This window comes from Sparus aurata, chromosome 15 (genome assembly GCF_900880675.1).
Source record: "Sparus aurata chromosome 15, fSpaAur1.1, whole genome shotgun sequence".
Taxonomy (NCBI): domain Eukaryota; kingdom Metazoa; phylum Chordata; class Actinopteri; order Spariformes; family Sparidae; genus Sparus; species Sparus aurata.
This window is the reverse complement of record NC_044201.1, coordinates 17,021,808-17,047,478: the sequence shown is the minus strand read 5'-3', so window position 1 is coordinate 17,047,478 and position 25,671 is coordinate 17,021,808. Positions and strand designations below refer to the sequence as shown.

Below are 25,671 nucleotides of genomic sequence, written 5' to 3'. Positions count from 1 at the left end.
TCTGTCAATACGTCCTTATTTGACGAGTCAGGAATGACACTCAAAAATCAACTTTCTTAAAAATCGGTTCAGTTCAATGTTCTTGATCACAAGAATAAGATAACTTTTTACAGAAAATGTTATAAACTATTGACACATTACACTATACTCGGATGATGCTCCTACTCAAAAAGCTACATAATATGTCTGTACCTGATACTCGTTTCAGCCAATTTAACCAACCTCAGAATCTTATCCACTGTGGCATGCAGTGAGCGGTGAAGTTGGATTATGATCAGTTATGAAGTGAAACTTCTGTTCGTTGATCTGAATTTTAACTTTAACCGGGGTCATGGTTTATGATATCAATACCTTTAGGCAAATCATATGTTAATGTGCATGTAACCTCACATGTTTGTGAGGGTTGGCATGGCATATATAATATCCACAAGTGTCAGTAGATACACCTGTAAGACCTACCTGTCTGGTGTCTATCAAGGCTCAACAGGAATATTTCTCATGCACACACACAATCCAAGCATCTCATGAGCCAAACGCTCAGTTTTCATTTATTCCTGTATAACTGCACAAAAGCATGAAGCAGCTATCCATCATACAGATGTGACAGTCTTTGAAATTAACAGATCAATTATTTTAAAGATTAAATTGGAGATGCTGTTCCCATGTTTCGGTTGACCCCTCATGAAAATCCTATGGGGTGGGAAGGTGATCTAGTTTCTGTTTAATATAATGGGATGTCAAAGTTACATACTCTCTTTTTAATATAATAGCTGTGTTCCCCCGCCTCCTTACTCCAGTCACCTTCGCCTCCCTGCCACCCCCTGTCTCTGCTTCATAGAGAAGAAAGCAGCCATGCTTTACGACAGCCGCCCAGAGCAGAGACCCACCACTAAGAAGAGGCTCCTTCTCTCTTTACGGCCCCATAAATATATTGTTATCTGGGCCTGGGAAGTCTACGGCGAGATTTATCCACACAGTTAGTGGAGATAGCGAGCCAAGCATCCTGAATCATTAATTATACAAGAGGCTGCGCTACGTCCACCTTAATTTCCTATCTCTGCTCTGTAGAGAGCCACTTTTAAGTAGGTGATGAGGCATAGGAGTTAATTATATGTCGCTTAGGTGCATTTTTTTTTTTTTTTTAAAGCACTGGGATGCTGGCTCTGTGGTGAGGTTCTGGAGGTTTGGAAGTAGTCCATGACAGAGAGGATCTATTCTCAATTAATCCTCTGACATTTTAATCACAGCTTTTCAAAAGCAATGGATGCAGTGCATTAAAAACAATAAAATGCTCTTAGGAGGCATCAAAAAAGCGCAATAGTCACTTAAGTCACAGCATAGGTGGATGAAGTCCTTCACTGACTGTTCGTCTGAACCCATGGTCAAAATCCATAAGCTGAATTCAAAGAGTTAGCTAACCGTGTCACTCACTGCTGGGTATAGGACCAACATGGGAAATATCTTCAGGCTCTCTTCTGGGTTAAGCGAGCTGAACTTTCTCTTTGACCAATTCAGTAAAGTGAATTTTCTTTGCCATCAAAGCAGATTATCAAGGAAATTGGCAAGATGTATTAATTTAATACTGGTGTCAGCTGAGAATAAATAGTTTGAACTCAAAGTATAATTACTTGGACCTCTTGCACGCATTGAGAAACACGCAGAGCAGACAAGTCCCAGAGGATGAACCAAACTTTGTGCAGGTATGATGTCGCCTCTGAGCGGTGTTACCAGATTGAGTGAGTTTTTTAAATACATTAAGACATACAGTATATTGAAAAGACATTTGAAAGTTATATAAATTAACTATGCAATCACTCAGGACAACTTGTATATAGAACATTTTTTATTTATTCTGCTGAGATTAGACATTAGTTACCATAATTAACTACTACCCTTGACAGGGTTTTTTTTCTTTTTTTTTTTACAAATCTGTATCGTCATTAAAACAGAATGTGAATTTCAGACTTAGTGTTTCTATAATTTAAATCTATCTGACCCATCCTTACATCTGTACCCTGTGTGTTCTGTGATTAATCATAAATGCTGTAAAACTGCACCAAAAGAATTGTGTCAGGCCACACAAAATACTTTTGAATGTTTTACAAAACAGTTACTGCCTCTGCTCTATAAAGTTGAAAATGTTCCCATCAAAGTGTTGAGACCACCAGGTGGTGCTGTGGCCTTCATGAACTAAACACCCTGAGGTCAGGGGACTCATCAAGTGACAGCTTGAAAAGTTTCTGACAGTCAGTGGTCATGTTCGTCAAGATTGTGGTTTTCAGGATCTTTTGTGTAATATGAAATGCATTTCAAAAACCAGAGTCAATCCAGGCACTCGACACAAGAAAATGTGTCAAATGTGGAAGGAAGAATTAAAATCCTGTATTATACTGGCTAAATCATTTAAAAAAGGTAGATTATAATCATGTTTGGGACCCTGTAGAAGACCTTGAGTTAAAACCACTAATAAAGGCTTTTTAATATTTCCTTCCTCATTTTACACGTTTTCTTATATATTCTAAATGCCATGGTTATCTCCTTTTCCTGTTTTTAAAGCACACCTGACACAATTTATTATCCATGTTGTGTGACACATAAAAATCTTCTTTATTTAAAATGTATGTTTGGCTCTGTCATGTTTTTCAGGATCACCGACCAGCGGTTTGAGAGGTTGCCCTATTTTGTCTTTGGGGACTTCAACTTCAGGTTGGACTCGAAGCAGGTTATTGAGGTGAGTGTTTCTGCCTTACACCTGATGAACTAGTAGAGGAAGGCTAATTGTATTGATTATCTGTGTGAAATTTGTTCACAGTTGTATGCTGATAAACTATAAACATATGTGGTTAAACATTATCAGAGTAATATAAAGTGTGAGTGTGTTTGTGTGTATTAGAGAGAGACTGCAATCTAGTAAAAGTGGTTTTAGTAGCCCACTGTCTCTTCAGAGTTATGACTCATTAAACGCTTCACTGTTGCTGGCCCAGCTGTGTTTGCCAACCAAACCTCCAAGTGCATTGTTATGTTATGGTGCCATTCACTTCTCTTTCTCTCCCCCTTCCTCTCCTTCTCCCTCCCTCCCTTCTTTCTTCCTCCTCCTCCTCCTCCCCTCCTTTTCTTGGTGCAAATGAGGCCAGTGAGAGCCAAGGTAGTGCACTCATTCAGCATCCTCCATGAGGAGATGGGGGGGCTTAGTGGCATAACAAGTCATAAAGGCCCACTGCAGACAGTGGTGTCCTGTGATAACAGAGTGGGAGAGCCACTTGTTGGCTGATGCTCTCCCTCCCATCCGACACAATGGCCCTCGAATCAGTGGGCCTGTTCAAGGTGTGGGCATTGTCCATTCTGACCAGAAGCCCATTCAGGGGAGGAGGGAAGAGGAGGGAAGGCTTTCTGAATGGACAGGTTTTGCTCAAATGACTTAGGAAGGACTTAACTCTGTGTGGCGCACAAGACACACCTTTTGTAGTTTAATAATCCAGCCACTAGGCGGGCAAAGTTTACCCCCCTCCCAAAGTGGAATCAGCAATCTATCAGGGGCATTGATTGCTTGCCTCAAAGTTTATGCAGTACATTTCATTTTCGCTCTGTAATTAGGTCACATTAACTGCCTGATCATGTGAGCATGCGTTGCTTTGGAGAGAATAAATCCAAGTAGAACAGCAGATGAGCAAACACTGAGGCTATTCAGAAGTCAACTTGTATGCAATTGAATGCCACCTGACACACATTTAGGTCACCACAGTGATTTTTAGTCAATGATCAGCTGTTTTTTTATCTGCTCAGCATTGCTGCGATAAAATGCACGCTGTTGTAGACATTACTATTTGTTAAAAAAATGGTAACACTTTGATAACCAAAGTATAAGTTAAAGTGAATTATACATATATTAACATGTAAGTGTATTATGCATACTATAAGTCGACCTGATAGCAGCATTTGAATCATAATCAGTGTTTCTTTAAATTACTGATAAAAAAATCAATTTTAAAATGCACATCGGTGGTTCTGATACAGCACTCAATTTTGCAAAGTAACTAGTAACTAAAGTTATCAAATAAATGTAGTTGAGTAAATGCACAATATTTGATTCCAAAATTTTGTAGAGTGGAAGTATAAGAAGCAGATTCAGCAGCAGTTTTCAATTCTCATACCGGCAGGCAACATCGATGCATTAATCTGCAAACATCCACTCAAGCAAAGTCAGATGAGATGGTTTCAGTGTTTATCCTCTATAGCTAATCTAGATAACTCTCTCCTCATGTTTCCTGTCATGTCCGTGCTGCTCTGTGGTAGGTAAGCACTCACCCTCTCCATGTCTCTACCACTCTGAAATGCTGTTTGAGTGCAGTAGGGGTCACGACCCCTTTTCCAGGGATGTGTTAGGCCCACATTGCTGTGTGTCCATCTCTGCCCCCTCTCTCCTCTACACTGCTCTTTTCTTATGCACCTTGGCCCCCATTCACATACACATTCACATCCAGAGCGAATACACACACACACAAATACACACACTCAAACCAATTTGTTAGGCTAAATGAATCAGATTGATTCACCCCATTTAGAGAGGTGTGGCAGCAATGTAGGGGGGCCTTTTAGACTTCCCCCCAGGAAGTTAGAGCTGTGGGCTGTGGTAAAAACCACACAAACGCACACCACACACACCTCGACATTTTCCCTCCAGCTTAATGAGAGGTCCTCAAACATACCGAGCATTTAATGGGCACAATAGAAAAGGCTGGTGATGTCATCTGCGTGAAATGTGTTGTTAGAGGGGCAGGACTGCTCCATATAAAGCCATAGTGGTCAACCTGTCTGATTTAACAATGACCTGTGCGTTAGTGGCAGGGAGAGCTGTGATATCACCAATAAACAAATGGGTTGCAACCTTAGCACAGGGCGTAACTCACAGCCGGGCGGCCGTTTTAAGCCCTTTAATGACAATTAATGTCAACAGGACAATTAGTGCACATCCAGTGGAGTGCTTAACTGTAGATGGGCTGGTGGTGGATCGATCGTCCATACTTATCTGAAGATTGATTCAGACACAGAGCGGCCGGCTCTTATTCTCACCATCTGAGTCTCATTTTTTGCTTTCTCACTCTTCTCTCTCTAGATGGGAAATGGCCCAAAAAAGCTGCAGATGAATATACATTTTTAACATTATCACAAAATTAAACTGCTTGCCTTTTGATTTGTTGAACACCAGGGAGCACCCAGGGGGTCACTAGGCCTCACTTTGGGAGTCATTGGATCAGAAAATACTCCAGTAAATTTCTCTCCAGCTGCACGCTACACCACTTCTCTCTTCTTCTCTGTCTCTGCTCTATTGTGGGTGACTAGACTGTGGACAACCACTAGACACTCCCCTGTCACCCATCCTGCCTTGTGGGTGGGTGGAAGTGATGGGGGGGGGGGGGGGGGTATTTTAGGATGTATCCATGTGTGTACAGAAAAGGAGGTGGGTTTGGAAGGGGGTGGGTTTGTTATTGTCACAGGGCAAATTCCAGGTGGCAAATTCTTGGCATGCTTGCGCGGCAGGATCAGTAACCAAAGGCCCGCTGCAGCCCCCCTTCTGCCCGGTCCGGGCAACCCCATTAATTGTGTCCGACAGAGGGAATTGGTTTCAATTGACCCCCATTCAGCAGCCCTTTGACTGGCAGACAAAGGACACAGCCACGTGGAGACTAATGCTAGGGCTGAGCAGCCTGGAGGTGGTCCAATCCTCACCAACCATCTCCCTCCTCTCCCATGGGTCTGATCACGCTTTGGCTTGATCATGCTTTGCATCGGTGCTGATAAAACAGGAAACCACCAAGGAATGGTTTTGAAGATTTGGTCTGGCGAATCGGATACTTCACACTCCAGTTGTTGATCAGCTGCTCTGATTTCTTTGAATCCCTTATCAAGCTCTCATGTTCAAGCCACATTCAAGAAGTGGTCATTAACTGACTAAAGATCCAGCATAACCTATTGCATTATAAGAGACCCCAACACCTATAGTCAAAGACTTGTTTCTCAGGTAGGCCCAAAGACCTCAGTTGGTCATGGATTGGTCTCTCTTACTCACCTATTTCCAATCTGCTCTATCTATCAATAACCTTGTAAAAAATCTTTATATGGAAAGCCATGTTCCACCATTTAGACCAAGTGCCAGCTCCCAGGTTGGGAGCCGAGTCATGATGCCAGGTCACATAGCCCTTGTAGACCCACTCACACCTGCAGCAAACACAGGATTTTTGGTTCCATGTTTAGTCAGAAGGTGTTATTAGGTGTAAAGCCGTGAGAGTGTGTGTCCATGTCCCTCGAGGTGGCTGGTGGCTGTGAATCAGTGGTGTCGATGACAGGCTCAGGGCTCCGTGCCTGGACTCCTAGTATATTTAAAATCCCTCCTAATTAAACTTAATAGAATGTAAATTTAATATCTGCAGAGATTGTGTGATGCTGGCCGGGACTGCTCCAATTTAAGGATTGATAGAGGCCAGCAGGAGGGTTAATTGCTGACTTGATCTACTGTCCCTGTGACATGGTGTGGGGTTGTTTTTAATTGGGCCTGATCTGCTGCTATGGACAGATTTCATTAGGCTAGCTGGCCTCTCACTGACTGGAGAGCTGTTTGTATCAGCGCCCCCTGTCTGTGTCTGCAGGAAGTGCAGAGGGCCGGAACCAGGCATCAATCTTCCTCCCTTTGTCCTGTGTCCTTTCTCCGCTTGAGCAGCATGAAATTAAAGGTGGGGCCCTAGACTAGCCCCACTCCTAATGAATGCTGTAAAATGCTCAGTAATGACAGGCCAGCATGATGGATCATTCATTCTGCACACTGTGGAGTTACTCAATGCACACAACCGTGACAACATAGATAGAAAGACATTAAAGATAAATGCTGTCATGACTGCCATCTTTTTTTATTTGTGTCTATTGCTGCATACGCATATACGCTACATTTTAAATGCTGAAAGAAATCATTGCATTGAATCACGTCGGAAAAAGTGTTAAAGAATCACAGGCAGACTCGAGTGGCAAACTACCCTGGAGCACTGACATATATATACATAATATACTGACATTTTATGAATACTGTAATATTTATACTGCAGGGGTCCCATTACAGAAACTTCCAATGTCTAAAATATCTCAGTTTAGGATGACATTTAGGAATTTAGCTATTACAGAACCACCGTTAGTTAGATAGTTAGATATCTTAGAGCCTCGATGTTATCCTGTTGGAGAAGCTAACACTGACGTTAGCCTGTTAGCTTCATTACATTTCCTGGACCATATTTTAATTAAGGTATATTTCCTCTGCTGCATCGACATGGTTATGCGAATGCATTCGACAGTTGCATGTTCAATCTTCACACAGATACAGGCAGGAAGGACGAGTGTGGATTCAAGAATCAATTTACAGTTTTAGTTAGGATTCAAGATCTGAGATATGGTAGGGCACAGCCCCCATGGTGTCATAAGTTAAGTGGAATGAAACTCTAAATATGTTGTCTGTATGTCACCTGCAGTCTACGGTCCCACTAGTTGAAACCAGCAAGAGTTCATTACATGGCTGAGGCCATTGTCCTGGCTGCTGAACCTCGTCTTGGTAAATAATATGCACCAGTAAAAGCTAAACAATTTTCCCTTTTTAGCCCGACTTTGACTAGCATGTGTGTATCTGGCCAGCAATAAATCAAAAGGCGGCCGGTGTAATTAAGTGTACACTACATTAGTCAGGCTAATTAATTTTGGGGGCCATCCATCCATTAACCAGCGGGCCAGCACTGATTGGGCCTCTGTTCTGTGGAACCCCTGACACCAGGGACTACGACCCTCCTTGGCTGCCTTCAGTTTCCCAGATACACTCATGCATTTAAACCCAGAGTCACAGATGCACACACACACACACACACACACACACACACACCAGCCCTTGTGTATTTAATCAGATTCTGACTAAAAAGGGAAGCTTATTATAATAAATGTGACAGTTTTATGTCATTACTCTTCAGCAGTGTTGTAACTGTCTTCTCTTCTTCTTTACTTCATTTATTGTCAAATCTAGAGTATTAGCAAGACTCTGTTTACTGAGAGGAGGCATCGGAGAGTTGTATTTGACTGTTTTATGACTCTGACAAATTGTATTGACAAATCCTTTATATGGGTTGTATGAAGTAACTAAATCAATATAGTTCTCTGTGAAAGACAGCCCACCTGACACTGTCTTAATTGTCCTGATGCAGTAAACCCCACCTATTTACTACATGCTAGGCAAGTTAAAAGAGAGTTTTATATTTGACCCACGCCTGTTTATGGCCACACAGGTGAAGCTTGCAATAGAAATGTTTCCTACAATACAATAAAGGCATATCATCTGGTGAGAAGAGCCCAATCTATCACAATGAGGGCCCATTATATCACAGATAACCCATCTGGATATAGAGGGAGACTATTCCCTCTAGACAACAGCACCTCTCTCTCTCTCTCTACTCTGTTTGCGTTCGATGCTAATGAATACAACGCTGAAGACACAGAGGAAAAAAAGAGTTCAGCTATGAGGGCGTAACTTGAGCGATGCAGCTTTGATGGGAGCGCTGTCCATATAATTAAAACGCTGGCAAATGAAGAACAAGCAGTGGCTTCTGTTGGTCCTGCTCATTAACAACAGGCCGTTTGAGCCCGGCGCCAGCCATGCTATTGCCATTGTGTACTTGGAGGGGGGAGGGCACTGTGACTGGCAGCTGGGAACACCATGCCAACGGTGGGATGGCGTGACAAACCAAGCCAAGGATGAGCGCAGAGCCTGGCACTAACAGGGCCTTGGGAGGGCACATTGCCTTGTAGGCCCCCGGGGTTGGTCCCGGTCAGGGATGTAACCTGAGTTACCCCTCAATCAGTCGCGACTGCTGTCCTCTCCAGCTGGGCCTGATGTTTATACTCTGTATCTGGTGCACTCCTCCTCCCAAAATAATTAAATAGATTTTTATGAAGGTTTGACAGTGGAGGAAATAGTCAGTTAACCAGCTGCTTGACAGATATTTCTTGCAGTGTGTCTGATACATCCAACAGAAACTTCTCAGTCATGCTATTATGGATGCATTGGATTTGTATAAAGCTTTTTTGATTTTTGGGTAGTGTAATTCTACTGAAAGCCAAGTCTGTAATTTGCTAAATGAAGTATATTTTAAATAATACGACACAAAAACAACTAATTTTTCCTGTAGTTCCCCCTCTGGCTGCATTAAATGAATTTTTTCATTGTCGATTAATCTGTCAATTATTTTCTCAATTAATTCATTAGTTGTCTATGAATGTAAGATGTAAGAATGTTGATAAGACTTTCCAAAAGGCCAAGATTACATCCTCAAAAGTCCTTGTATTTAAGAAGCTGCAATCAAATGATTTTTACATCTTCATTCATGAAACATTGTTCAAAGCAATTGATAGGCAATTAAGAATAGTTGCAATTAAACTAAATAGCAGACAACAGGTCAGTTAATTACAGCTGTCTGTTTCCCTCATTCTCACAAACATGTTTACTCACTTATGCCTTTAGTTATCAATCTCCTATTTCAGTGTGTCCTGTCATTTCTCCATTCTTTCTTTCCCTCCAAATACTTCAAACACTTCCTCTCTTCTTTATTTTGCAAATTAGCTTTGTCTCAAACCTTTTCGCCTGCTATTCCACAGCATACGTCATCAAATTAAACTAATTATTATTTTCATAATAAATTCATCTGCTAATTGTTTTCTCCAGTGATCATCTGGTTTATAAAAATGTCAGAAACAAGGGAAAATGCCCAGAGTGACATCTGTAAATTGCTTGTTTTTCCCGACAGTAGGGCTGCAACTAGTGATTATTTCCGTTATTCATTAATCTGCTGATTATGTTCATGATTAATTGTTTAGTCCAAACAATGTCAAAAAAACAAATGTGATAAATGCTAGTCACAATTTCCCAGTGCCCAAAGTGACGTCTTCAAAATTGCTTATTTTGTCCAACCAAAAAATAATTTTCATTTATTATCATAAATGACAGAAAAAGCTAAATCAAAAGCAAATCCTAACATTTAGGAAGTTGGAAATAGTAAATTTTGACACTTTTGCTTGAAAAATGACTAAAATGATTAATCAATTATCAAATAATTTCCTGCTTGATCAGTTTGTCATTAATAGCCATAAAAACCTAGGAAAAACATTTCTGCTCCATGTGTAAAGTCTCTTTCTTGGAGCGCCAATCACAAAAAGCCCTCCGTAATATGTGCAATATATTATCCAGAACCAGTATGCTGCAAAGATAGACGAAACTCGTAAAGACATGTTCTGAGGTCCTGCTCTTAAAATATCCCAGAGCCCTTTATCTGTGTAAGGACACCAGACAATGTGTATGTGAAATGTCTCATAATAATGTTATTTCCACTATTTACAGTTCAAATGGTCAAGATAAGTCTCTCAATGTCTTGCATTTCAGTTACCATGATGCGGTTGTCAAGATTATGCAAGCAGTATAAATAATCTCAGTCTAATTAGTCAATAATCTGATCAGTCTGCCAATTCAAATGGACTCAATACTCAATCTATGGCTTTTTTATTTAATCCACCACTTTTTCTAAACAATGCAATCGCTCTATAAATCATGAATAATCAACTTTGACTTCCAGTCTTTCTTTATCTCTCGCTTTATTGATGGTTTGTTTTGTCTTCTGTTGTCCCCCCACCTTTTGAAATCACAAGGAGGAACAGCAGCAGCTAACAGTGATGCTATTATTTAGTCCAGATGAAATGTTCCATAAACTGTGACAGATAGGGACCTCTTTGTGCCTGGTACATAGTGTCCAACTTGTATGATGTCAGTCTATTTTTGGCTAATGCAGTTCTCAGTCTTTGTGGAACAGAGCACAATAATTGTTTCTCTCTCTCCCTCTCTCTCTCTCTCTCTCTCTCTCTCTCTCTCTCTCTCTCTCTCTCTCTCTCTCTCTCTCCCCCCTCTCTCTGAGGGATGGAGTAGTTGTCAAGATAACACATGTTGTGTTTGGGGGTTGCGCTCAGACACACACACACACACAGTCTCCATTGCTATTTCCAGCATTTAATCATTATAATTGTTTGTAATGCGTATGCAAAGAGACAGTCTCTTTGGCTGCACACGGCTTCACTGCCTGCTCAACAAGTCGGTCACTGTCAGTGGTGGAAGTCGTATTCAGATCTTTTACCTAAGTACAAGTAGCAATGCCAGTGTAGAAATACTGGGATAATAATTGTAAAAGTACAAAAATATGAATATCAAAATGTACTTTATGTGCCAAAAGTAGCCGCAGTCATTGCACAGAATGGTCCATTTCTTTTTAATTTCATTCAGTGTGTATTATATTATTAGATTGCAATTATGAATGCATTAATGTGTTCTTAATATTAAAAGATCAATGTGTAAGGTACAGCCAGAAACAACAAAAACTAAACTAACATAATTAACTGAATGTAAAGAGGGCTATTTACTCCAAAGCTAACAGAGCTAATTAACTAATGGCAGCAAGCTGCAACCAAAGATGGCTACAGCTAAGAGTATCGTTAAAGTGAGCAGCAGCTGTCAGTTTTTTTTCCATATTTAAACAATTGTATTTTTAATGTTGCGGCTTTTGCTTGTAAAGCTTGTAAATACTTACAAGACACTGTACCATCAAAATATTGATGATGTTATTTTAAGGTAAAAAAGTCATATATTGCTGCTTTAAGGAAGCCAGTCGGATTAATATAAACTACTAGGCTCAAAGGTTTCCGAGTGTGAATCGTTACTGTCAGCAGAACAGTCACGTTCATACGGAATGGCTCGTTGTAACACAGCTGTAAACCCAGTGTTGGCACCATGGGCTTTTAAACAATTATACCCTCTGACATTAAAAGTTGGTGGGCTCCATTCACATCCGCACACAAATATCCCATCATATTTAAGAGGGCCCATTAAGGGCCACATTGAGAATTCATGGGCCTTTCTCTCACTCCCCTTGTGTGATTTATCTGTGACGGCCATATTGCTGGGCCCTTTCAGAAGGAGTGGCTCCAGTTTTTGTCTTAGAGGAGGCCCGAAACAATGCATTTCAGGCCCATATCTCCGACAGGGCCTCCTCTTTCAGGGGGTAGAGAGAGCCGGGGCTGGCCTAACATCTGTTTGTGTCCAGAGCCAGGCGGGACCGGAGCACAGCGTGCCTCGGTGGCCCCCTTCTCCTCTCCCTGGGGGTCTTTGTTCCCGATTTCATGCTATCAGAGCGGCAGCATGTTTTCCTGCGCAGAGCTGTCAGGGGCATAAAAGGCCCTGAGTGGGGTCACATCAAGAGGGATGGGCATGAAAAATTGGTAAAATGTATCACAAAGCCCACCCACTAGATGGTTGCCTAGCGCCCTGCGGTGGGGTTTCAAGACCCTCCTCCCCCCTCTGTACCTTCCTCTTCCCCTTTCCCTTGGCTGAATTACACCTCTCTCCCTCACCCCGTCAGACAAGCACATCATTTAGATGAAATGGTGCAAACAAATTAAAGGGTGGTGCTCCAAATGAATCAATGTTCTTTGTGTGCGAGGAGGGTTTTGTGCCTCACCAGGGCCTTCCTCGCAGTGTGCAGTGGGAGGGAGATGGCTGGTCACCTGCCTGCCTGAAAAAGCCATCAAGTGCAGTGGTAGCTCAGCTGTTGCTACAGTAAAGTCAAGAACTCTTATAATACTCCTATACAAAGCCACTCTTGGCCAACTTTCCAACTTTATTTACCCATCTGCTCTTTTAAACTTAAAATATGGAAGTCACAATCTTTGTTCTATTAAAAGTTTGCGATTTATTGTTGGTTAGGGAATGCAAGCTTTAGTTTTTCTGAGTTAACAGATGGGACAATGTGGACTGATCTTCAATTTAGGATAATATACCACAGAAAGCTATTGTACAATCCACAGAGTCCAGGTTGTCTTTGTGTATATGCTTTAACTGATCATCTCTCAAACGTCTGTTCTTGTTAATTTCCCATTATATCGCTGTGCTGCTGCATTCTTGGCAAGGTCTTACTTGTAAGAGACATAATTTCCTTCAGTGGAACTAACCTGGTTAAATGAAGTGTCAGTATCATTGGTTGAAACTCAGACCCCATGTGAAAGAATCTCTGTTGCAAACAGTCTGGTCAGTCTTAATGCTAACCAGGCTTTATCGAATACCGGAGTAATGAACTCCACAGACTCTGCATTCCTATTGGGCCAACACTAATCACCAATCACTGATTGGGTCTTCGATATTCTGTAATCGACTCAGCAACGACAAATTACCTCACTGCCTGTTTCCTGTAATTGATTCCTAGCTCGAGCTGCGGTAGGATGGGTAAATTAAATGAGAGTGCAGTGTTTTCAGGTGCTTAGCAAGTGTTTATACTCTGTATCAATAGCTCATCTGTTGGCCATGTTTAAATGTGCTACAATGATTTCTTCACGGTTGGATGTGAATTTGTTTTCTCATTAACAGGATAAATGCTCTTTTTAGATCAGGAAAAAACACCATGAATGGCTGTAGCACTGGAGGCTGCTCCTTCACACCACAAAGCCTCCATTTGGATGCAACAACATTTAAATGAATGCCACATTAAGATGGCTATTGAGCAATTTAAGCATGCGCGGCCTTATTGAGAGGTTAGGAGAAGCCGGGACGTTAAACAGTCTTGCGGACATCTGCCGCGGTTGGTTTCAAAGTGCTGACTAAAAGTGGCAGGGGAGGTTTCTCCGATTAAATCTCTCATTAGGTTTTCTTTGTACAGGTGGCAGTAATGTGTCAGGAGCCCGGCCTGAGACAATGTCCTCCTCTTAGTGGGACTAATACGCCTCAGGAGAAACCCACCCTCCTTTTACTGCCACTACTTTACACAGAGACACAGTCACAATGAAGCATCTGGTGGCCTTTTCCTGTGTAGATGGCTTTTCCATTTCCATTGTGTCTGCGAGTGTGCATGTGTTAGAGAAAGAGACGGAAAGATCAGGGGGCTTAGTGCATTTCTGTGGCTCCACTTGTTTAAGTTACTGTTTCTATAAGTATGAATCTTTACTGAGAATGTCTGGAGATCATTTAAAAAATATTTGCTACCAGCTCTGACTGGGAGTTTGGGTGGATGAGCAAGTGCGTGCTCATGTGTGTGCGTGTGTTTGTGTGTGCAACCCCCCAGTAGTGGGAGGTCGCCGAGGTCAAAGTGATGAATTTTTATAGGCCTGTTCCCTGTGTTTCAGCCCTGTCCCTTTCTCTGCGCGCTGCACTGCCTCTCAAAGACAACCATGCAGGGCAATTTGTCCTGCGGGGCCATGCAGAATGGGCCAGCAAAGAAGTTAAATACCAGGGGGGAACACACACACACACACACACACACACACACACACACACAAAACATACACATACATTCAGTTTCTCTCTCTCACACACACACACACACCCCTCTGTCCTGTTGTCCTGAATGATTTGTGGCCTGTCCATTATCCATTCCGAGGGGACAAATGCTTTTGGCCAGTTTGTGAAGGTGAAGCCAGAATGGCAGCCCTCAATGCGCGCCATTGTTTTTAGAGAAGTTTCCCAGATGTTATAATGCACAAGATAAATAGGGCACATTATCACTACCTTGCACGCCCTCTTACCTCTCCAAGCTCGTTTTTCGGCAAGGGCGTGGCAGATGAGGAGACCCCCTACAAAGCACATACTGCAGTCAGCCCTTAGTGTCAGCTCTCACACGGCTTGACGAGTTCATGGGAAGGGGTGATGGTTGGGTGTGTGTGTGTAAGTTGCTGTTAGGGGTGACACAGGCCAGGTTTACTAGGGTCAGTTGCTGACCAGTGGGTCACACACAGGCTAACTTTGTGGCTGATAATGTGTCCACTCTCACCTCCCATCCATGTTGAATCCCCATCCTGCCGTGTGTGTCAATGATGAATCCACAGTGTTTGGAGGCATTAAATTAGGCAGCCACAGGGAGAGAGGAGTGGACAACTCTGGCTTGTGTCCAGTCAGATCGGGTGGGGAGGGTCACAGCTGATTTACTGGCTTTCCTGTGTAATAGCTGGCAGGAAAGCCGGAGGCTGAATTTGTTGTTGCCCACATTGGATGCCCCCTTTTACCCGGCGCGGGCAGGTGCCGCCATCATGCATGTGGAATGGGCGTGATGAAAGGTGGCGAACGGAAGAAAAGTGATCAGTGCTAAGCAATTCACACTGAACCTGCCAGCCCTGCTGGCACACCTTAACTCAGCTGGCAAGCCAGCTTTGTGTGGCAGCGGGAAAATGATGGTGCATTCTGACAATGCCACTGCCCCTGCTGACACAAAGGGGAGCCCCTGTCTTCTGCCTCTGGTAATGAAGAATGAATAGTTAGCTCATTGTCCACTCATCCTTTGCCTCCCTCTGCACACACTCTCATACTCTCTCTACCTAATTGAGGTTTAATCACTCAGCTATAAATGCACTCAGTGGATTATTATATTGGTGGAATGACAGTTTATTGAACAGTGTGAATCATTGTATGTGATTGGGGTGAGGAGGGAGAAATATAAACCCCAGACGACGATGAATCGACATTGGCTGGTACACTGTTCTGTCGCAGATCTCTGCTACTTGTTTGGCAGATTGTGATTCTGACAAAATTACAGAGTGACAGTGTCCAGGAACAAATCTAAATGCATATATTGTCATTACTCCACAGCCAAAAACTCTGCAATCAATCTATTCTGCATAATGTTGACTTAAATACTAGCTATTTTCACTTTGAGTTAAACAGGACCTCAGATGTGGTTCATGATTCCATTGGCTGGAGTTGCCTATGCATTAAGTGTCCTTAACCTTCCACTATAAATTTTTTTTAATGTATAGCACACTGAAATAAATAGTCACAAATATACAAATAATTATCATAAGCATACTACTAACTACGTATTTCTTGATAGATTTTATTCCTCTGTTTCAGAGAACTCCATTGTTGTCAAACTATTAAAACCCTATCAGTGAGCCACACTGTTGCACTGGTGACATGTTCCTTCTTACCATGAACACACTTTAGTTTGAGTCAGTCCCACATGAACCATCCAGCTGCTGTAAATAATCACCACTGTGTATTAATCATTTGCTGTAAATAGTCCCACAGAACTGCACTATTTACTCATGTTTCAGTAACATTTGCCAAGAACTGCAGTGCCCATTATTTTATGAACTTAGCCTTTTTTCTAATTAAGATACACTATATATGTGTGACCTGATCCTAAAGATTTGCATCTACAGTAGAAAGCAGTGGGCTCACGGCTGAGTGCCGCAGAGAGAGTAGGAGAGTTAAAGAAGTTGTTGACAGATTTGTGTGAGGTTTTTTTTCATGGAATTTATTGAGGATAAGAAAAATGTAGAATAAGGCCAGCCTCACATTTCAAGTTTTACATCCTTTTCATCTTTTAATCATCTTTGCGTTTGGTCATGGAAATGTAGATAAATATGAAAGTTTTCACAAAAACCAGCGGAGAAGGTTTCAGGGTTTAGTTTTTGTTGATCATTTAAATGTAGTGTTCCTTTCTGTGTGTATTTCCCATTATTCTTCCCCTTGTATGTGATATGCATTGTCGGGAATGCCATGGTGCTGTGTGTGGGTTTCTCAGTGTTTAAGTTGGGCACAGTGGATGGCCTCCATCTGTTGGCAGGACCAGAGACAGAAGGCTTGAATGTGTGTGTGTCTTTGGTCTTTGAAGTGGGACAGATTGCTTTAACCTCTCTTCTAAGGAGAGCAGCTGGAATAGAGAGCTCCTTTAAACAGCCGCTTCCTCCTTCGACAGTCATGAGATTATCCTCCATTGATGCACAAAGGCAGCGCCTTCCTCGGCAACCCCTCATCCCAGCCCCCAGGACTCTGGCCCTCTACAAACACTCAGTGTTGACCTGTGACCCATAATGCAGAGATGTGATGCCAAGTCACTTTGCAGTAGCGGTTAAAGCGCCCAGAGAAGTGAAGACATCCCTACTGGACTACAGCTGTTTCTTCCCACAGCTGTCTGTCACTATTTTCCCCTTGCCTTGTTTCCTCTCTCCCTCGCTCACACTAATTGTCATGTATTCAATAATGAGGCAATTGCAACCAAACGAATTATGGTAATATCATTTAGGTTCGTCAGTGAGAGCGTGTGTATGTTTAACGTGCTTAGGAGGACAGAGCTTTGAAGGGAGAGATCTGTTCAGAGATTCCTCACAAGCACCTGGGCTCTGCTGGCAGAAGGAAGGAGACATCACCGCACTGATATGGTCTTAAGTGACAGCATGGGGTTCTCATTTACCCCATCTCGGTGTTTGCAGGGCAGATCTTATGACAGAGGCGCTGGATTGACTGAGGCTCTGTGTGTGTTGGATGACTGGGGTGTTTTTCCATCAAGGATGACAGTAGGAGAGCTGTGATCAATCGGGTGCAATCAGCCTGCTCCGACCACACCGACACACTGATTGGTCGGTCAATGAACTTCTGAAGAGATCAATCAGCCTCCATGTCAGCATCCATGCAGCAGTACCGCCCAGGATACTTAAGGCTTTGACCACACCAGTGGTGATCTGATGAGCTCATCAGCTTTAGTTTGATTGAAATATAAATAGAAAAAAGTTTATGCTGTTCATTAAAACCATGAAAAGGTTTAAATGGGCCAGCCAGTAGTTTATTTAAATATGTAGTGTAGTAAATATTAATTAATGTGCATAATAAAAGATAGAGGGACACTTTGTGCAGGACATCAGCCCATTAAAGGAACTTGGATCAGTTCTACGAAATCCCTGAAAGCCAGCAGAAAAAGAAAAGATCTTAGAGACATTGTCCTGGCAACAACAACAACAAAAAATAATCACCTGCTCATAAGTCATTAATACAGGAGAGAAAACAATTTAGATCCTATTTGAATTCAATTAATCATTAGATTCTTTTTTTCTTTTTTTCTTCACACTTCCTCTCAGGGCTTCTGTATACCATTTTACATCTTAAGAATGCAATACAATTGGTACTTTCTTTTGCCCCATGGTTTATCATTAAGATTACATTTCAGAATTGTTTTAATGTGTATACAATATGTGGCCAATGACCATTGCAACACCCTTGTCTCACCTTACTTACCTGATATGGTGGCTGCCAAAGGAGCAAACCTGTGAAAAACAGCAAAAGTCCCACCCCAGACCTACTGAGTATATAAGACTAACACAATGATTCTTAGTTTCAGGTGATTATACACAAATAAAAACATAATTGTGAATATTATACATCTGCCCTTAATTCCCCCTCAATCGAACACAGTGGACCTTTAGAATAGATAAAGTGTCTTAAGCTTAATTTTTGCTCTTGCTCTTGGCCAAGTTTAAAATCTGCAGGTGGGATCATTAGTTTCCCTTAAGCTAAAAAGTTAAAGTTGCCCATGAGTCCAGATTTTAATAGTTCTGGGGAAAGACATTTTCCCACAAGAAAAGGAAGCATTAGCTAATTGTCTCTCTTCTCTAATTGAACCTTCCTTGCAGGGACACTCTTGGCTAACATGAATACGAAACCTGTGGTTCAATTATCTCACTTAGAATGATGTCATGTCCCTCTCTTTTCCAAGCAGACACCTATATGTAGAGTCTTCTCTATGTTCATATCCACGTGCATGTACTTACTTACACAGGTGTACCACTGCCAAATGTAGAGTACACATTCATGTCTAGGGCTGAGCGTGTTTTGATCCGAGACCCACTTACTGGATTATCATGATTATTTGAACATGAATGTCCTTTACATATTAGTGTTTTTTGTGCCAGTAAGCAGTGTGAGCTTCTGGCCTCGGAGGTAGCTGTGGAGTGGCCGGGGATTTCTGCTTGACTGACTTTTGCATTTGCAAAGCGCCTGACAGAAGGGGGCTCACTTGGAAGAAATACAATAACCTTGTAGAATCCACAAACATCAAATCCATTTGAGAACAATCTATTTTTTTATATATATTTCACAGTCCTCATTAGACTGTCGAGAAAGGTTATAGTTTTTGTCATTTTTTTATCCAGAGGTTATACAGAATTGTATTTAACAGAAAATACCATAGGCACTAATCAAAGATGACAAAAAATGGTGGTTGTCTTTGCTAGTTGCGGCTACAATGACTTTTTGACAGGGAGAGTATCTCTTGCCCTTCTCACTAGCTCCTTCTTTGGCCTATTCATTGCACAAAGCTGCTTAAGCGCACTTAAGCGCATTAGCATTTGGCTGCCAGGGGACCATATTGACCCTGCATTTGGATGGCCTAAATGAGTGAAAGATGGAGCGATTTGTTAGGGCTTTAGAAAGTTGCTTTTGGGGAAGGGGGGGCTGAGCATGAAGGAATGGGGTTGATGCAGTGGGGGGGGGGGGGGACTGCAGAGAGTTGTTCCACTTTCTCTCAGGGCATGGTGTTTGTTCTAATCTGGTGTGCCGTTTCTTCGCGGCCGAAGCAGGACTGATTTGTGACATTTGAGTCTAAAGGGCCTTTTTCTGCTCGCTATATTGGCTTGACCCGATTATCTAATCTGTGCTTTGAATTTCAATCAGGTCAGCCAGTCTCTGCCGTGTGGTATGGGAACCACTGGCTGAGGGATTACCTCATTCAACTGTCTTCAAACACAGATGGTCGAATGTTTAACTAATTGTTAAAGGAGTCCACAAAGGGGAATTTAACCATGCACACAGTCGGTGTGGTCAGTACATAGAGGCAGATAAAGAGAAAGAACAGTGAGGTGGTGGTTTGTGGGATGGTTCTTTAAAAATCATTCAAATGCTGCACAGTGTAGTGCATGTAGGTACCTCGGCTGTGTTATAAACTACTGTAAGACGTGTGTGTGTGGTCGGTTGCTTTACTTATGTCACATATGGACATTTAGGTAACAATGTGAAATAAATAAATGGTTCCCATTTAAGTGACCATCTTTTTTATTTTTTGTCTTCGAGATCACTCACTCTCTTCCTCTTTCCCCTCCAGACTTTCTGCTCCACTGCCACCATGCAGACAGTGCGAGCCGCAGACACCAACGAGGTCGACAAGCTAATATTCCGAGAAAGTGACAATGACCGAAAGGTAAGCTGTACTACAATCATTCTGCCTGCCACAATAATGTTTCTTCACAACCTTATTAACATGAACATAGATTCACATGACTGAATATAAATCCTACTGTTATCCCTGACACTATTTTGTCAAATTGAGCAAAAATGTATTTTGTTTAAGGCCTAGTCACACCAGAAAGTGGCATAAGAAAAGGCTAGGTGACACGGGGTCTGCATGGCATGAAATATCTAAAAGAACTGGATGTGGCCTTCAGGTTTGAAAACTGGTGGCAAAGTCGCAGTGCCTTAAAACTGCATTCTTTGTAATGGCCAGCAGGTAGTGATTCCATTTTTTTCACAAAAAAGTCTGTTTGTATGTAAGCATATGAGAGAATTACCCTACTTCTCATTTATTACATCAGTAAACAGTTTCTGAATGAACAAATTAAATGTCTTGGTCAGTAGCTTCAAGTTTTCTCCAATACAGCATGATTCATTCATTTGGTAAATAATGGTTGAATCTAGCGTAAAATTGTCGATAAAGTTTGACAAGTCACTACTATGACGTGTGCCTGGGTTTTCAGTCAGATCCAGTCAGGATAATCTCCCCAGCTCCTTCCGCTGATCCAAATATGATCACTTCATTGTCAGTATTGCCAAATAATCAGAGTTGAAGCCTCAAAACTCATCCACAAACCAATGGCTGGTGTCATACTGTCTATGGCTAGTGCTAATCTGTCACAATAGCTCTCAGAGATTCTTTGTATTTTCTCTTTATTGTCATTTCCTCATACTTTTATTCATTAAATGTTATTATAGGGAGGAAATACAACTCTTAAATCTTGCAAGTCTTTTTGCTTATTCACTAAATGGACAATGAGTGTGCTCAGTATATTCCAGAATGATGTTTGCACCATTTATTCCTGTCACATAAGTGTATGAACATTATTTATTTTCTCTGGGCCAGTACATTTTCCAACAGAGTAGATGTACAAGATTGATCACGGCTAATAAGCTGCAATATCTTCCTCCATTTTGAACCCTCCTGCTCTCCCCATGTGCAGATCCACTCATTTTGTTAATTGTATCTAACTGAATTGATTTGGCTGCAAAATTCCTCATTTTTAAACGCCAGTGTGACCAGACCTTAATAAGAATATGATGAAGCCTCTCTGCTGTGTGTTGAAAAGGGACATTACCTGAGGTATTACAGGTTGTGTTAATATGCAGTGTTAAGTGATGCCTCAGTGAGACATGTAGAATTAACAGTGCTGTCTGCCACCGCAGCACACTGCTGTTCATTAGTGCTCTAATTACAAAGTGCAGTTCATATTATTAATCAGAGCGCCGTTTCTCTCTTGTCGCTGATCTAGGTTGTTCTTCAACTTGAAAAGAAGCTTTTTAGTTATGTCAACCAGGACGTTTTCCGGGAAAACAATGGGACCTCAGTAAGTCACCTCATTACTTTCTAACCCTTTATATTCTCATGCACACTCTCATTTCTCCACTTCTAATTATATAATTATTTTTTATTAACTTTACAGACTCTCTTTTCCATTTTATAGTAACAATGACCATTTGCTACAGTTCAAATTGTTTGTCTGTGAAAGGAAACAGAGAACAAGAGAGTCAAAAGATCAATTACAAGCTTTGGTTTGATAGATATAGAAAGAATGGTGTAATTGTATATTAGCTCATGTACAAACAAGTCAAACCTGACTGGAGCCATATGGATGCTTTTGTTGATGCACTCATCACTCCGGCCTAACACACACACACACACACACACACACACACACACACACACACACACACACACTCTCTCTCCCTCTCTCTCTTTGTTTCTGTGAGGCCAAATGTCTTTGGAATAACTTTTAAATGAGACTAAGTGTAGTTGAATTGGGTTTTAAGTGTCTGCAGGAGAAAAACGTCCGCTCCACACATCCACTTTTATACGGCTGTATATTACATTAAGTAGTTCAAAGTTGGACCTTGTTAAAAACCAATGAAGGACATGCACACACACACAGACACACACATCAACAGAATGGAGTGTGAAGCCACACAGGTTTAATTCCTTCTATTGACCACATCTTTTTAAAACAAATATAAATTGTGACCTGTAAACTTTAATTCAGCATTCCTAATTCCATCCAACATGATCTAAGATTAGTGATTTTGATGCTTTGGTGTGTTTATATGTTAGACGGCATACATTTTAATGTATAATGTATAATATATGATGTTTTTAAACAATTGTATTGGCCTGAATCAAATTTATAATAAGTAAGTTTTCAATCACAGAAAAGGGTGCAACAAGGCCCTTTAGTTCATAGGATGATCCAAACCTTTTGGCAAGGGGTTAGACAAGCTCAACCTATCTGGCTCTTAAGGAATTAATTAATCTGTATTTATGTAGGGTAGGTTTGTTCAATAAAAATGCTCTTTTTCAGCATTGCTCTGCTTTCTGCTTGAGGACTGAATTCAGCCCCTGCAGTTCTAAAAAAAAGTCAGAATGACTTACCCTAAAGATTTCATTAAAAAAAATAAAGTTAAAAAAACCTTATGATTGATATCACCACTCTATCTGTCTGATCTAGAAATTGAATATGTTTTTTTTTAGGGAGAATTCATCTGAGATCATGTCTCCTAACTAGGGTTGGACAAAATTGGTATTCGATGATGTCCACAATTATGGTATCGTCCATCTCCAACTGTTTCACCCAGTTGAGAAAAGTTTCTTGGTCTCTGCACCACATCTGTCAAGTTCTGCCTCTGAAGCTTGAAACTAAGTTATACTGAAGCTATACTGAAGAAGCTAGGCTAAGAAAACAGTAGCACAAATAACACCGGCTAACTGAGCAGATTTAATAAGGTTATAATAAACCAGAGATTTGACTTTAGTACATAGGACAATTGTTTTCAACTTTTTTTTTCCGGCATGTCAAACACCAACAACTGTTTCCCTGCGGCAACTCTGAGGGGACATACTACTTATACGAGTTAAGTGATCAGTGACTGTCAGCCATGTCAGCAATGTGTGACGCCCATCGGCCCAGCCTCTGTCCTAACTGAATGTGATTGTGTGATTTTTCCTGAATATAAGCATATAAACAGACCCTTAGTAATAAAGGTTGTTACAGCAGAAAAGGACATCATTCAGCTATTTAACTAAAGATGGAACTTGGCTGGTATTGACCTTACACACTGTACTATTGGACATGAGAGAATCATTGAATCTGATCGGCAGAAATGTGCAGAGACTGTGTAACAGTTGCTGTAGGAGGCTGAGGCTCCCCCTGATCTGAATCCTCCTCCCTCTCCTCCTCCTCCTCCTCCTCCTCCTCCTCCTCCTCCTCCTCCTCCTCCTCCTCACCAAGTCAGACAAGATGGATGACATAATGGGGGCATCAGAGATAATCTGATGGTCATGGTCTAGTTAAACACACCATGTTATGATCCTTATAAAACAAACTACCTTTCCAAAAGGATAAATGTCCCTCCTCACACTCTTCCACTGGGGAAGGGGAGAGAAAAAAAAAATCCATTGCATCCTTCATCAACTGCAAGACTTGTACCAGCTTGACAGAAATTTAATTTGAGGCAGCTCTTGAAAATAATTATTGTATTTTGAGAGGAGTAATCATTGGCCGGGACATGATTGAATGTGTCCATGCCTATTGACTTTTGCTATGATTAATAGGTTTGTTTAGTCGATATTCCCATCGAAATTGTATAATTAATTATCCCCGGCGCTGTCACAGTGGGACGATGGAGAGCCCTGATGAGTATTTGGGAAGATTAAATTTTCCGGGCGCTCGTGGCGTCAAGGGGCACCGCGGGGCCTTGCTCCGGTGGAGAGATGGTGGGAGCGTGGTGTGTGTGTGTGTGTGTGTGTGTGGACGCATGCGTGTTGTGCATGTTTGTGCTGTGCATCCGTACATCAGCACAGTTTTCCTCCTTTCCTGGGGCACACACCCGCGGGGCCGTCCCCCCTCCTCCGTCCCCATTGATTTTGTTTCAGTATCTCTTTATTGTAACTTTATCAGTGTGGTGTCGGCAGATGGGGGACCGGGAGAGGAGGGTGTGTTTGTGTACTAGCTGTAGTAAGTGATGAACCTTTCTGTTTGGCGTGCCTCTTCTTGTCATGCTGGCAGCGTAGTCCTCGGCATTACTCAAAAGCCCCGAGACGTTTTAAACACGAAAGGACATAAAAAATAAAGAACAAATGCCTCTGCAGCCTGAAGCTCTTAAGTGGGACTACAGAAGACATGCTAAATGAAATCTGACCTTATAGGAAATATATAAAATGATGCTGTGATGTCTCTCTTTTGAATGGTTCAGGAAAGTACTGACTGCTTATTTAATCAGAGTTTTACACATTCATTTTCCTGTCCTGCTAACAATGCTTTTGATTCGGGAAAACATCAAAATCTTTCTTCTCCATAACATTTGATTAAAAGCAAGGTAGGTTATTTTGCTGCGAGGGGTCTATCAATTAATACAAAACACCACAAGTAACGTGGGATCATAGGAGTTGTTGGCGTCATTGTTAAACAGCCACCATTGCTGATAAAAAAAATCTATCTTCTCAGGCAGGAATTGTCAGGGACAAGGGCTTGATTAAAAGCATTATTCACATTACGTTTAGTCTTGTCCCTTGACTTACTTCCTCACCATCTCACTCTCTCCTGGAAGTTACCACTGGAATAAAAGTACACGTTACTTTGGGTTTGAACGTTGTTTGAAACATTTTTGATACATAAACAAGTCAACAAAATATATAACAAAGCTCCCATAGCTTCAACTGAGAAACGTTACATATTGTATCTTTAACGTCAAAATGAGAGTTCGGAGCTGCGGCGTGCAATCATGTTGTGTTTTGTTTAGGCCGGCCCCCACACGACCAATCGACCACCACCCCCACACCCTCCGTCAGTGACAGTTTATCGCTTTTCCACACAAAATAATGAAGATCCCATAAAAAGAAGGAAAAATATGGCCCCTTGCAATGAAAACCAAGTGTGAGGTGTAAAAATCAAATTAAATGACCTTTCACCCCAACATTTATTGATGGCTTTTAATGGCAGCAGGTGTTGTCACAGGGGATACTTGACAACACGTAAATCAAAGCACAATTACAGGTGTGAGGGACAGTGAGAGGGACAGTCGCCGGGCCAAAGACCTCTTATTGCCTTTTTTTTTTTTTTTTTTTTTACCCTGCTCAACTTCCTGCCTCTTAACTATCAGCACCATTCTGATTTAAGAGCACACTGATCATCGAAGCAAAGTCAGAAATTTGATTCCATGACAGGGTAGTTTTTACCCAGACACTTCCTCATCTCTTTCCCTCTGTGATATTGCCCGAGCTGCATCATCTCCCGCAACCTCCTCCTCAACTCCCAAGGTCACTTCTGGTTGACAAACTACTCCTGGCTTTATAATGTCATGAGGCCTTGAACCAATATAAGCAGTTTTTTTTTTTAACCACTGACCTAGCAGGAGCCGCGGAGCATTATGCTTAATTGACCTGGGATTAAATGTAGTGTGAAATTTGTAGCCGCAGGGTTTTTTATTCACCTGAATGAATTACTCAACATTCACTTAAGGCACACCGTAGACACACACAGCCATAT

At 41.7% G+C, this 25,671-nt stretch overlaps 1 protein-coding gene across 2 annotated transcripts in view; it reads left to right on the top strand.

Annotated features, from left to right (window-relative positions):
• Positions 1-25,671, top strand: part of inpp5a (inositol polyphosphate-5-phosphatase A) — a 161,943-nt gene that overhangs the window by 116,631 nt on the left and 19,641 nt on the right. For both annotated transcript variants that reach the window (XM_030441809.1, XM_030441810.1), the window contains exons 9-11: positions 2,647-2,731; positions 19,971-20,066; positions 21,409-21,483. In XM_030441809.1, coding sequence (XP_030297669.1) covers positions 2,647-2,731; positions 19,971-20,066; positions 21,409-21,483 — 256 coding nt within the window. The remainder of the gene's footprint in view (positions 1-2,646; positions 2,732-19,970; positions 20,067-21,408; positions 21,484-25,671) is intronic.